Here is a 13,954-nt window from a genome sequence, read left to right as displayed (position 1 = left end):
CAACAGAGGAATAGATAGTGACTTATGGTTCATATATATGATAAAATTGTATGCAGGCAATTAAGGCCATATGTATGAAGCTGTGTTGATAACATGTATATTTATGTATGTTAAAATAGTGAGTGGAAAATTTTGCATATAGTGTGAGCTCTACTATAAGACATATAATATTTGCATAGAAAAGTACATGAACTAAGTGTACTAGCATATTTACAATTATTTCCCATAGGCACTCTCTGTTTTGGAGTGACTTGTTCATTTTACTTTAATCTTTTGAACTTTTTCTTATTTTCTATTAGACTTCCATGTTCCTTTCATAATAGGAACAATAAGCTTATTTTTGTACACCCAAAACTGGTAAAAAAATAAACAAATAAATAAATTTATTTTTAAAATAAGTAAACTTTTTAAAAAATAAATATTTAATATTTGATACTAAGTATTTGTGATTTATTAAGCACATATGATGTATAATTAACTGAGGTACAAAATATGCATATATTTGTATGAATTCATGATCTTTTCATAAAATAATTTAAAACTTGAAGCTATATTAGCTAGAATCCTCTAAAAATATAATTCTATTATAAAGGTTTGCTAAGAATTACATAATGTGACACTATACATAGTTATGACCATATTATTGACTATATTCCCTATGCTTTGCTTTACATCCCTGTGACTATTCTGTAACTACCAATTTGTACTTCTTAATCCCATCGCCTTTCTCACCCAGTCTCCCAATCCCTCTCTCATCTAGTAATCATCAGTTTGTTCTCTGTATCTGAGTCTGTTTTTACTGTGTTCATTTATTTTTGTCCTTTAGATTCCACATATAAGTGAGGTCATAGGGTATTTGTCTTTCTCAGTCTGACTTATTTCACTTAGCATAATACCGACTAGGTCCATCCATGTTGTCACAAATGGTAAGATTTCATCCTTTTGTTATAGCCAAGTAATATTACATTGTATAAATGTACCACAATTTCTTTATACAGTCATCTATTGATGGAAATTTGGGTTGTTCCCATTTCTTGACTATTGTAAATAGTGCTGCAGTGAATATAAAGCTGCATATGTCTTTTCAAATTAGTGTTTTGAATTTCTTCCAATACACTGTACACCTGAAACTAATATAAAATAATATTTAATGTCAACTATAATTAAAAAAATAAGCACAGGGATATAAAATACAGCATAGGGAATATAGTCAATAATATTGTAATAACTATGTGGCGTGTCAGATGGGTAATAGACTTATTAGAGTTATCACTTTGTGAGGTATATAAATGCCTAATCACTATGTTGTTTTGTACACCCGAAGCTAATAATTTTTTTACAAGCCACCTCTATTTCCATCATGACTTCAAAAAAGAATCACATGCGTGAAGATACTTATTGCAGCATTTAAATTTTGGAAATAGTTTATATGCCCAACTAGCATGGCGTAGTGAAAGACAATCAATCTATGGTACATTCCTACAATTAAAATATTATACAATCATAAAAATCCATACGATATACTATTTTGTGTGAGAAGCTAGCAACTCTATATACAGCATTATCAAAAAAGACTAGGAGTTAGCATTAGTTGTCAGTAATGCTCATGTATGGGTGGCAAGGTTATAAGGTTTCTTTCTCATCATTGTCATACTTTCTCAATGTTCTAGAATGAATATATACTACTTGAGTAAGGAACGATAATATAAAGAACACTAGGATTTAAAATAAAGTTTCTTACCTTAACTTGCTGTATGTTATCATTCTATAGGACTGGCCTTCTTGGAAGAAAAGCTCAAATATAACAATGAGAAATTCAAAAAGTTTAAGGCAATTGAAGAAAGCCTGCATAAAGAGTTGGTGGAGATGCTAGGTGACGATGGCGTCTTCTTATATCCCTCCCATCCCACAGTGGCTCCCCAGCATCATGTTCCTCTGACAAGGCCTTTCAACTTTGCTTATACAGGTACCTAATTGTACTCCTTGCAGTCTGTAATCTTAAAGAAATGGAGATGTTTTCCAAGGAAACCATAATTTCCTTTTGCTGTTGGACAAGGTTTATACATGCATGTCCAAAAATGTGCAGTTAAAAGCAAATTCCAGAAAACAGTTGCTGTTGACATATGTGGAAGATAATTTGCTAATATCTGCATTCTCTCCAGTAACCCTGCAAGTAGATATGAGTATTCACGTTTTACAGCACTGAATTTCAGGGCAGTTCCATGACTGTCCTCAGTCACACAGTGTGAACTCGCTGAATCCAAAGGCTGCCTTGGTTATGCTGATGCATGGTAAAATCAAGTCAGCTTTTTTTCTAGGATGTGTGGTTTCCCAAAAGATGCTAGTACCAAATATGATTCTCCAAGATGATCATTTATTTGCCTTAGCTATCATCCCTTCTGAATTTGATTCATTCTATTATCCATCCAATTAATTTGTTTAAGTTTCAACTGGGTTGGAAACTGTGTCTGGACCATGGTTATGTGAGGTGTAAAGGCCCTTGGAAATGTACTCGGTCAGTTTCTATGGTTTCCAGAGAACCACACTACTCTTAGAGATAAGGTAGAAAAGCCTTTTTCAAATATACGTTTGTACTCTAGAAACCTGTGGTACACTTTAACTTGATATTTGGAGATTGGTTTACTTGAGTTTAAATACTTGGCTCTCTTAGTTTCTACGCGTGCATCTGGAACAAGACATTGAATGTTTCTGAACCTATCTCCTCATCTAGGAATTCCATCTAGGGTAATCCATACCTTGCACTGTTGCTGTCAAATTAAATAATACATGTAAAGTACTTGGCACAAGGGTTTTGGAAGCTGAGGGGGAGAGGGTATTAAATAATAGTTTCTATCCTTCATTTACTCATCTTTACTCTAATTCTTGGCTTTGGTCACTCACCTCCAATTCCTTGAATCTTTGAAACAAGTTTCTGCCTAAATTGCCCTGCCTCAGTTTCCATCAAGTTCTGAAGACAGGAAACATAATTGTCTGTAGGAGAGAACCCAAAGAGGCAGTTACCAGTTACAGCTTTTTGTTTCGTTTTGTTCTGCTTTGGTTTTATTTTTTATTTATTTTATAAACATTTATATGGTATTTAGTAGCTTGCTCACTAATTATAAATTATTAACATCAGAAATTAGTCTAGCCTGATGTTCCTTCTGATGAAAAAGAGCAACTCAGCCTGAATTTTAGCCCAAGACCAACTCATCTTTGAAAACCTAGTTCATATCTCAGTTCTGCCCACGCCCATACTCAGCCCACAGCGAAAGAGCCATCTTTTGAGATCCTCTACATTCCATCTACATCACTGTTTCGTTGGTTTCTGAGAGTGTTTCTTCTTGTTTTATTAGAGATCTTTTCATGGTTGTGTCTTAACTCTCTGTCTAGACTGCATTCCTTGAGAAAAGGGGTTATTTTGCAAGGCTTTTTTTAGTTAAAGTTTTTTTGGGTGAAAATTGTTAGTAAAGTCACATAGGTTTCAGGCATACAATTCTGTAATACATCATCTATATATCACATTGTCTGTTCACCACCCAGTCAGTTCTTCCATCACCATTTATTTGACCCCTTTTATTCTCATCTACCATCCCCCCCACCCCCCTTACCCTCTGGTGACCACTAAACTATTGTCTGTGTCTGTGAGGTTTTGTTTCTTCATTTGTCTTGTTTCTTTGTTGTTTTCAGTTTTATATCCCACATATCAGTGAAATCATATGGTTCTCAACTTTTTCTGTCTGACTTATTTCGCTTAGCATAATCATTTCAAGATCCATCCATGTTGTCACAAATGGCACTATTTCATCTTTTCTTATGGCGGAATAGTATTCCATTGTGTGTGTGTGTGTGTGTGTGTGTGTGTGTGTGTGTGTGTGTGTGTGTATTTTAGTTTGAGGTTTCTGTGCGACATTCTGATGGAGATGTCAAACACGGATTTTGTTACATAGGTCTGAAACATAGGTCAGCGGATATAGACGTGAAGGTCATTCAGTCATAGGTGATAGCTGAAATCATGACAATGGCTCGAACTCCTGTGTAGGTGTAGTAGCATAAGAACAGAAAAGGACAGACTGGCCTTCCCTATATTCCTCTCTTTTTTTTTTTTAAAGATTTTTTTAAATTGGGGAATTGGGGGATGGGAACAGCACTGGGGAATTGGGGGAAGGGGAACAGACAAGTTGCTGTCCTTTTGTTCTTCAGTCTAGTTGTGGAGGACGTTGCTTCACTGGCCCAAGTTGGCACCATCATTGCGCTCTTCCCAGGCCGAGGCAGATCAGTTGCCGGCTTCTGGACAGCCGCTCACTGCAGCTGCTGGCCACTCACGCTGGCTGCTGGCTACACACGGTAGCCCATGGCAACCCACTGCCACAGGGGCTGCAGCCTACGCCGTCGCCGGTGACTCACGGCAGCCCAGCTCCAGGTTGAGCTGTTGTTCAGCATCTTAGCTGTGGAGGGCAGTGTCACTGGACCTCCTATGTGGGATCCGAACCGGGGCCCTCTGGCATCCCAAGCCAGCTCTTAACCAAGGTGCCACTTGGCCGGCCCCCTATATTCCTCTCTTTGATGTCTGCTTCTGCCAACAGCCTCAATAGGCAGGAGTCCCAGAAACGTTCTACTCTTGATAGTACAAATGGCCTTGCCTATTTAATCTCATTGTCCTCCTCATCAACAATGACGCTCAGGAGAGCTGGCCTTGCTTAGTCCATTTATCTCAGTCTGTTGGACTCTCATGTACATTCGTGATGTTACAGATGTAAGAGAATCAGTACATCCCACGGGACCTTACAGAAGCAGATAGCAAACCCCACTTGCTTGCCCAAACACTTGCTCCCAGCCCTAAGAAAAGACAGGGATTTCTGAGGCGTGTGTTTTACTGGTGAGGCACAGCAGAACCAGCTGTCTCTCTAAAGATTATTTGTATTCATACAGAAATCTGTTCCACTAAGGGATTCCAGCTCAGAAGGAACTCTTCCTTAGTAATACACACCACAGTCCTACAAAGTGTTTTCATAATTTACTATATCTCTGCCCTGGGGCTGTTCGAAGCATACCATGTGATTCAAACCTTCTAAGAATAAATACAAGTTGAATCCTATTCTGTAGTTAAGGACCCTGAGTCATAGAGACCTGCCTGATGACTCCCAAATATCAATTTTCACACCAAAAATCGCACTCTTGTTTCCTAATTTTTGTTCCAGAACTCTTCCTATATCCTAACAATAGTTTCCTTAAAAACCTAATCTACCTTCTAAAGGTTTTATCAGTCTCAGCTCATGAAGCAATATAATACCATTCAAGAGTTATTCACTAAGCTGAAACCAAGGATGATTTTGTACAAAACTAGCCTCAAACTATTCTGCCTATAAGCTTTTCTGCAACTTTTACATCCTATCCATTGTACACTGAATGCCTAGGTTATACATTAGAAATCACTACCTATATGTTGTTTAAATTCTCTTCTGTAATGTGTTCATGCAGTGTTCATTCATTTTTGCTTAGACACCCCAGGAATGTGAAATTCACTATCTCCTAGGCTATTGCATTTAATTTTCAGGTAGAACAAAAAGTTGCAGCTTTTGGAGGGAGTTTCCTCCGATTGAAGTTTGCCACATTTTAGAATTTTTTTCCTCTAGTTCAATTCTAAACACGTTTACAGAATGTCCATTGTGAGCTGGGTGATATACCAGGTGGTATGGATACAAGATCCATGATAAATAATTGCACCATTTATCAAATATCTATTATGTGCCAGATACTATGAGCTAGAAATGCTACACATGATCTCATTTAAGGCTCCCCAAAATCCTTCATAGCAGGTACAGTTATCCTTGTGTAAAAGATGGAGAAACAGAGAGACTTAAGTGTCAGAGTCAGGACTGGAACCCAACTATTTTATCTGACTTCAAACCCAGTGTGATCTCCACTGTATGCTTGGGTCAGTAATACTTAGGCTTGTTTTGATGTTATTCTCTCTACTGAAGCTGAAAATTTACTGGGTTTGGGAGGCCTTCTGTCAACGACATAGAATTGTAGGATGCCAAATACAATAGCTTGAGGTTTTAGCTGTGTTTTTATTTTCCCTACCAAGCAAAACTCTTCGTAGTTTCTACTCAAGCATAAGATTTTTATATTTGTCTCAGACTTACAAGATGGGTAAATTCAATAATATTTAATTTCTGCACCTCCATTTTCTTATGGCAAACACGAGGATGCTGCATGTGCTTTGCAGGATGGCTGGAAGGATTAAATGTGAGAATGTATATAAAGTGCTTTACAAGTATTAATAATAGTGATAATATACTATTTATTGAACACGTATATATGTTTGTAGTAACTTTAATGTAGATAATATTAATATCTCTGTTTTACTTCATAACAATTGCTATTTATTTTCCCCTTGCTTTATCTGCATGAGGCATTGTTCTAAGGGTTTTATAGGCCTTGTCTAATTTTATCCTCATGGCAGTTCTGAAAAGGAGAAACTATTATTATCATCATTTCATAGATGAAGGAATTCAAGCACAAAGAACTTCAGACACATTTCCAAAGGCACATAGCTAAGGTGGTTTTGCAAATGAGAATTGAACCCAGGTGCCCCCACTCCAGAGTTTTGTGAGTTAATTCACTACACAGAGGAGGAAACAGTACTCTTCAGCTCTGAAGTAAAGGGGATAGGAATTCGAACACAGGTCTGTCTGGCTCGAAATCCCCTTACACTTAACCCTACTTCCCTGTTCTTCTGCCCCACTTGGTACTCAGTACATGGTAGCACCTTTTACTATTATATTTCATTGACACTCTACAATGAGAAAATATTTATTAAACACTTACTGTGGCCAGACTATGTGCACTGGAGTTACAGAGGTGATTCTGACACATTCAACACCTAGCTAGTAAGAAATACAAACAAATATAACCAGGGGTTTCCAATAGAAGGCAGCAACACAATGGCAAAGGAAGACTTTCAAGAGGAATTGACACCTGACCTGAGTCCTGAGGGAAGATTAGGGAATACCCAGGTAAAGGGAGCAGTGGAAGCGGGACAATAATCCAGGAAGTAGGAACCCCATGAGAAATGGTACAGAAAAGGTACATCAGGAACCTTGAGGATAGGGGAGTATAAACATTACACTGTCTACAGAGTATGAATGGTTAATGGAGGGATTGGAGGATGGGCATGAGTTTGGAGAGGTAAGCAGATCATGGAGAGGCATGCTAGAATCTGTAACAAACACGTACCATGCTATCTGTCCTGAAACAGTACCCATATCTACTGTTCTTTGTATGTTGTCATTGGAATAGGACAATAATGAAAGAGAATAACCTAGTCTACAGAATCTTAGAATATTTTGTTATCCTTATTGTATACTATGGTAACATAGGATTAGCGATGTTACAATTTATATCTTATCTCAATAGAGTTGTTTACAGTTCTCTCCCACTTCAGCTATACCACACTTATCACAACCCCTACATGCCATACTGGGAGAGGTGATTCCCAGGAGAGATGGGAGGAAATAGCTTACAAAAGTGTCCTTCTACTGGCTTACCCCAATTTAGTTTAGGTGTCTATACGAATATATCTCTAGGGTCATTTATATCCTGAGATGAGCAGCATTGGGCAGTCAGCATTTTTAAGATCTCATGTGGCAAAACCACTGCTTTTGGTACCAGGGACTCTTCCCAGAGATTCTGTGACCTCCATAGCATCTGGCATCAGCATAAATCTCAAGATTTCATATATTGGTTTTGGCAAAAGCATAGTACATCAAATCAAGGGCTCCTTTATACTCATGACAGCCATTGATGATTGATCATGACATTCTTTTCCTCGTAAAAAAAATGTGGCCTCATAATATTTCAATACAGTGGACTTGGTAACTTTACTAATTGGCAAGCTAAGCACACAAGATGAAACTTTCACGTATTCTGAGCATAGATTCTCTATAACCCTCCTATATTGTAGGCTATATGAAGGTTGCAGTTTGTGCCTATCTTATTCAGCTATGCAATTTTCAATGACTGTATTGTTGAAATATAAACAAATATAAATTGAATGGACTTTCCCAACTGGCTGTTTGAGGAACTGGGAAAATCCTCTCTCTCTCTCTCAAAAAAAAAAGTAGCAAAAAGCTGGTCAAAATGATCAAATAAAAGCATTCCAACTTTGAAATTTTATCAATGGGCATAATACAACTTGAGAAGCATTTGTTCAAGATAATCTACAGATTCTTTATAAGAACAGTTGGCATCTATGGCATTTAATCTGGAGACTGTTCCCATCCTTACCTCCTCAGCTGCAGCTCTGAGGTGCAAACATGCCATTCTTGATAGGCAGGGCAGAACCCAAAGACTGACAACTCCCATCCTTCCCAGGCCCATGTTGCAAAAGTTCTATTGTGGGCAGGTAGGAAAGGCTGTGAGATCCCACATCTTCCATCATCCAGGCACTATATTTTGAAGTTCTAAACAAGGTCATGGCAGGACAAAAGTACTGCCAATACTGCAGCGCTGCCTGAGAGGGCTAATTTTACATGGTGAAAAACATGGAATATTCCAGTTACAATAAATCAGTGAATGCTAAAATATCTATAATACTAATTGTGCCTAAACAAACATCAGAGTAGCCAGAAATGTAACAGAGACCAGGGAAACAGACAGACAGACAGCAAAAGAGGGCCCATGACTTATGGTCAGGAAGGCTGTATGCATGGGAAAACCTTAACTTGCTAAGGAAACATCTCAGGAGAAATACTCAAGAGAGGCCATTAATCCCTGACTAAAATGTGGGGTAGATCTTTAAATTCCACAAACTTTGAAAGCATTTCCAAAATCATACCTAGATCCATAACAAAACGTAGAGGATTTACTGCCTCAGGGAATTTAAGAACAATCTCTTACCATTTATTGGTTTATCACTAAATTTTCTTGACCTAGGAGTACCTTATAGAAAGCCAGCCTTAATGCCAATATTTCACAATTTTTTTAGAAAAAAAAGGAGGGAACGTTTTCAAATTTAATCTATGAGATCAGTAATAAGGCAACTTTATTTCTATATTTGTTTGTTTATTCACTCATTAATTTATTTTGTGAGGCCAGTAACTGTGATACCAAAGCCAGATAAAGGCATCAGAAGAACACAGACAACAGTTTAGTGATTACCAGAGGGTAAGGAGGAGGGAGGGTGGTAGAAGAGAGTAAAGGGGGCAAAAAGGAAAGAAAAGAGGCCCATAGATAATAAAACAATAGTGATATATCACAAAATAGTAAAAAAAAAATTTTAATAAAAAAAAGACATCACAAGAAAAGAAAGCTATAAATCAATATCCCTCATGAAATTAACAAATACTCAAAAAATATTAGCAGACCTAATTCAGCAGGATAGGAAACATTATACACCATTAACAAGTGATGTTTATTTTAGGAATGTGATGTTTTAACATCCAAACATCATTTAATGTAATACAATATATTAATAGAATAAAGGGCATAAAATACATTATCAGCACAATAGGTGCAAAAGAAAGCATTGGACACACTCAACATCCACTCAGGGTAAAAACTCTCAACAAGCTAGGGACAGAAGGAACTTCCTCAAGATAGGGAATCTATACAAATCCCACAGCTAACTTCATATTTATTAGTGAAATATTTTTCCCCCTAAGATCTGAAACAAGACAACGATTTGTACTTTTACCATGTGTATTCAACATTGTACTGGAGGTTCTAGTAAGTGCATTTAACCAAGGAAAAAGAAATAAAAGGCATCCAGATTTTTAAAGAGCAAGTAAAATTGTCTTTATTCACAAAATACATGATTAGTATTTACAAAATCCTAAGGAAATTTAGGATCCTAAAACTGATAAATAATTCAGCAAGGTCATAGGACACAAGGTCAATATATACAAATCAATTGTATTTTTGTATACTAGCAAAGAAGAAATTAAGAAACAGTGTCATTCACAATAACATCAAAATGGTAACATAATTAAGAATAAATTTAACAAAAGTAGTATAAGACTCATAAAATGAAAATATTACTGAAATAAATTAATGAAGTCCTAGAAAAATGGAAATACACCTCATGAACATGGATGGGAGAAGTTAATATCATTAAAATGGCACAACTCCCAAAATTTGTCTACAGGGTCAATACAATCCTTATCAAAATTCCACCTGTTTTGTTGTTGTTTGCAAAGTTGACTAGCTGATCCTAAAGTTCATATGGAAATCCAAAGGACCAGGATTTGCCAAAACAATCTTGAAAATGAAGAAAAAAGTTGGAGTACATACACTTCTCAATTAGCAAAGCTACAGTAATCAATCATTGTGGTAATGGTATGAGGAGAATATATATATATTCAGTGGAATACTATTCATAGCACATAATAAAGTCCCTACATTTTGGTTTAATTGATTTCTCACAAAGGTTCAAAGACAATTTCATGGGGAAATAACCGGCTTTTCAATAAATGGTGCTGTGATAACTGGATGTCTACATGCAAAAGAATGAAATCAGACCCATATCGCATACCATATACAAAAATTAAAAGTGGATCACAAACCTAAATGTAAAAGCTAAAACTATAATAAATTTAGAAGAAAATATAAGAGTAAATCTTTGCGACCCTGGGTTTGGCAAGGATTTCTTGGATTCAGCATCAGCAGTATAGGCAGTACAAGAAAACAATGTTAAATTGAACTTCCTCAAAATTAAACACTTTTCTCTTCAAAAGATACCTTCAAGAAAATAAAAAAGAGCACAGTCTGGGAGAAATTATTTGCAAATTATGTATCCACTAAGTGATTTATAGTCCAAGTACCTGAAGAACTCTTGCAACTCAATATTAAGACTAAACCTCAATTTAAAAATGGACAATGGATTTCAATAAACATATTTCCAAAGAAGACATTCAAATGACCTATAAGTGCATGAAAACATGCTCAACATCATTAGCTATTAAGGAAACGCATATTTAAAACCATAGTGAGATATCTGCACACCCACTAGAAGAGCTATAATAAAAGAAATGTTATATATAGTCATGGGATGTGGAGTATAGTGTGGAAGTGGAGTCAAGGGAATTGTAATAGATATGTATGATATGGGGGGAGTGGGGCGGCGGATTGGGAGAGGGGGATTGTCACTTCGAGGGGTAAAAAGTATAACTATTGCACTGTGTTGTACAGCTGAAACTAATTTTTTAAAATGTGTATTTCACAATAAAGAAATAATAAAAATGTTAACAAACATGTGGAGAAATTAGAACCCTCATGCATTGCTGGTGAGAATGTTGCAAACGTGTTGCAGCCTTTTTGGGAAATGGTTGGGCATTTGCATTGAAAGGTTAAATGTTAATTTACCATATGACCCAGCAACTTCACTCCTAGATATAGAATCAATAAAAACAAAAATATGTTCATACAAAGACTTGTGCACGAATGCTTACTACAGCATAATTAATAATAGACAAAAGGTGTTAACCCAGCTGTTCATTAACTGGTGAATATATAATCCAAATTTTGTATATCCATTCAGTAGATACACTCTTAGGCAATAAAAAGAACAACTAGGATAAACCTTGGAAACAATATGCTAAGAAGAAGATGGCCTGAAACAAAAAAAGACTACCTATCATAGCATTCCATTTATAAGAAATGTTCAGAATAGTCAATCCACAGAGATAATAAATAGATTAGTGGTTTCTAGGGGATTGAGAAATACAGGAATGGAGAATAACTGCAAGTTTTTATGGACTTTTCTTTTTGGATGATGAAAATGTTCTAAACATAAATTGTGGGGATGGTTGCACAATTCTGTAAATTTGCTATCATTAATTCATACATTTAAAACAGGAAATCTTATTTTGTATAAATTATACTGCAGTGAAGTTTTATAAAGCATGAATAAGGTAAAGAATTACAATTTACAAATCTAGACCAGCACAATATTAGATTACTGATGTTCATAAGTAAAAAGAAAATCAATAATGCAAGAACATATTACCCCGTATTAACATTTACTCTAATTTTTCTGAAAATGCTGCAGAGGACAAGTTAGAAGTAGCATACTGGAAAACAGCTCTAGCTCTCACTCACACTTTCTGCATTGAGATCCGGATTTCAGCTTTTACTAGCCCAGTAATTGTGGATATGTTACCTAACTTCTGTTCTTCAGTTCTTTCATCTGTATAAGAGGAAAAATGAATAGTTTCTGTCTCATGGGTTTGTTGCAATAATTTAAATATTTAGTACAAATCAAGTCCCTAGATGAGTCCTCAGCCAATAGTAAACTGTAGCTATATGCTTGTAACTATTATTATTATTATCATTATTGTACAAATGAGGGGAGAAAATAAGTTTTCAGGAACAGGTCTTTATTTCTCACATTTTTTGTTTGTTTGTTTCATTCAGGTATCTTCAATGCCCTGGGTTTGCCTGTAACCCAGTGCCCACTGGGTCTGAATGACAAAGGACTTCCTCTAGGTATTCAGGTTGTTGCTGGACCCTTCAATGATCACCTGACCCTGGCTGTGGCCCAGTACTTGGAGAAAAGTTTTGGGGGTTGGGTCTGTCCTGGAAAGTTTTAGTAAGACCTTCTCAAGGTGTATGTGTATGTGTGTGTGTGTGTGTCTTTCTGTAGGTTGGGTGAGATCAAGCACCAGCAGGCAAGTAGAGTAAAAACAACCGCAGAATTGTTAACTTGTTCAGTTATGGTTTCCAGTCTTCTTTCCTTTACTAACTGATCACTTTAATAAAATGGTAATATTTAATTCCTCCCATCAGTGTACTGAAGAAGACGGTCATGTAAATGAATTAAGTGCAATAAAGTTTTCTGTATGCTGTGATGTGTCTGTTTTAAGTACAACACGGAGATCAGAGAAGGGAATATTCAGTTTTAATTAGGGGATCATAAGCAACTTCACAGAGAAGGTGATGCTTAAAGTGAGAATTGAAAGACAGTTATGTGTTTGCCAGGTTGCCAGGCAGGCCATGAAGTAAGGGAATTCCACTTAGAAGGAGCTGTAGTGACAAAGGCAAGGCATGAAAACTACATGGTGGGTTCATAGAAGTGTACGTATGAACAGTGAGGAGCTGGAAAGGAGTATGCAAATGGATGAGACTGCAACAAGAAAAACTCCAATATCATCAGAAAAATTATATTTCATAGTTCTGACTACTAATAGGGTCTAGAAGCAATGCCACCTTAGTACAAATAATCACAAATAACACCTAGACCTTCCTTTCTAAATACCTTTTTCCAATAAAAATGACGAGGGCTTCTTGGATGAAAAGTTAATTCCAGGACTGAGAAAGAGAAACTGTAAGATGAGCCTGGAACAGGTTTTTGTGCCAGGAAGTTAGGAACTGAAGGAGAATATATCAGAAGGACACAGGAACGTTTTAAAGATGTTCTCACTGACCAAACAGGGCAATTGGAATAGCAAAACAAATGACAGTGATGCGTTACAACTAAAATGCGAGTGAAGGTAAGGAAAAGCAGATATAGATGTACAGATATGGCAATAGATATAGGGAATGTATATTTTAATGGTTGCAAAATTATGACTTTCTAATGTTTGGGGTTTTTTTTTTGTATATATATATATATATATATATATATATATATATATATAAAACAATAAACAATACATCAAACAATAGTTATAGATAGTTATATATGTTTATAATATATTTTATAAATATATACAAAGTTAAAATATATAAAAACAAAGAAAATATATGACAATATGTAAAAATATTATATATAACAATAAAATAATGTAGGGTTGGAAATACATGACAATTTAGAAAGTCATCATCTTGCATCTATCAAAATAACACTGAATTCAGACATGACTCATCAATGGATGCTAAAATCATTCGTTAAAAGTTGGAGAACAGTTGTTGGGGAACTAAAAAGTTGTTTCAGTCTTGAAATATCTCTCAACCT

At 36.0% G+C, this 13,954-nt stretch overlaps 1 protein-coding gene across 1 annotated transcript in view; it reads left to right on the top strand.

The window, feature by feature from the left end:
- FAAH2 (fatty acid amide hydrolase 2) overlaps window positions 1-12,845 on the top strand; it is a 69,383-nt gene extending 56,538 nt beyond the window's left edge. The window contains exons 10-11 of the mRNA XM_019634363.1: window positions 1,772-1,966; window positions 12,415-12,845. Of these exons, the coding sequence (XP_019489908.1) occupies window positions 1,772-1,966; window positions 12,415-12,590 (371 nt within the window). The 3' untranslated portion in view covers window positions 12,591-12,845. The remainder of the gene's footprint in view (window positions 1-1,771; window positions 1,967-12,414) is intronic.
- Window positions 12,846-13,954: the final 1,109 nt, after the last annotated feature.

The sequence above is a fragment of the Hipposideros armiger genome, unplaced genomic scaffold, assembly GCF_001890085.2.
Source record: "Hipposideros armiger isolate ML-2016 unplaced genomic scaffold, ASM189008v1 scaffold_1608, whole genome shotgun sequence".
NCBI classification, from domain to species: Eukaryota; Metazoa; Chordata; class Mammalia; order Chiroptera; family Hipposideridae; genus Hipposideros; species Hipposideros armiger.
The sequence above is the reverse complement of the archived record's forward strand: the minus strand, read 5'-3'. Positions and strand labels throughout refer to the sequence as shown.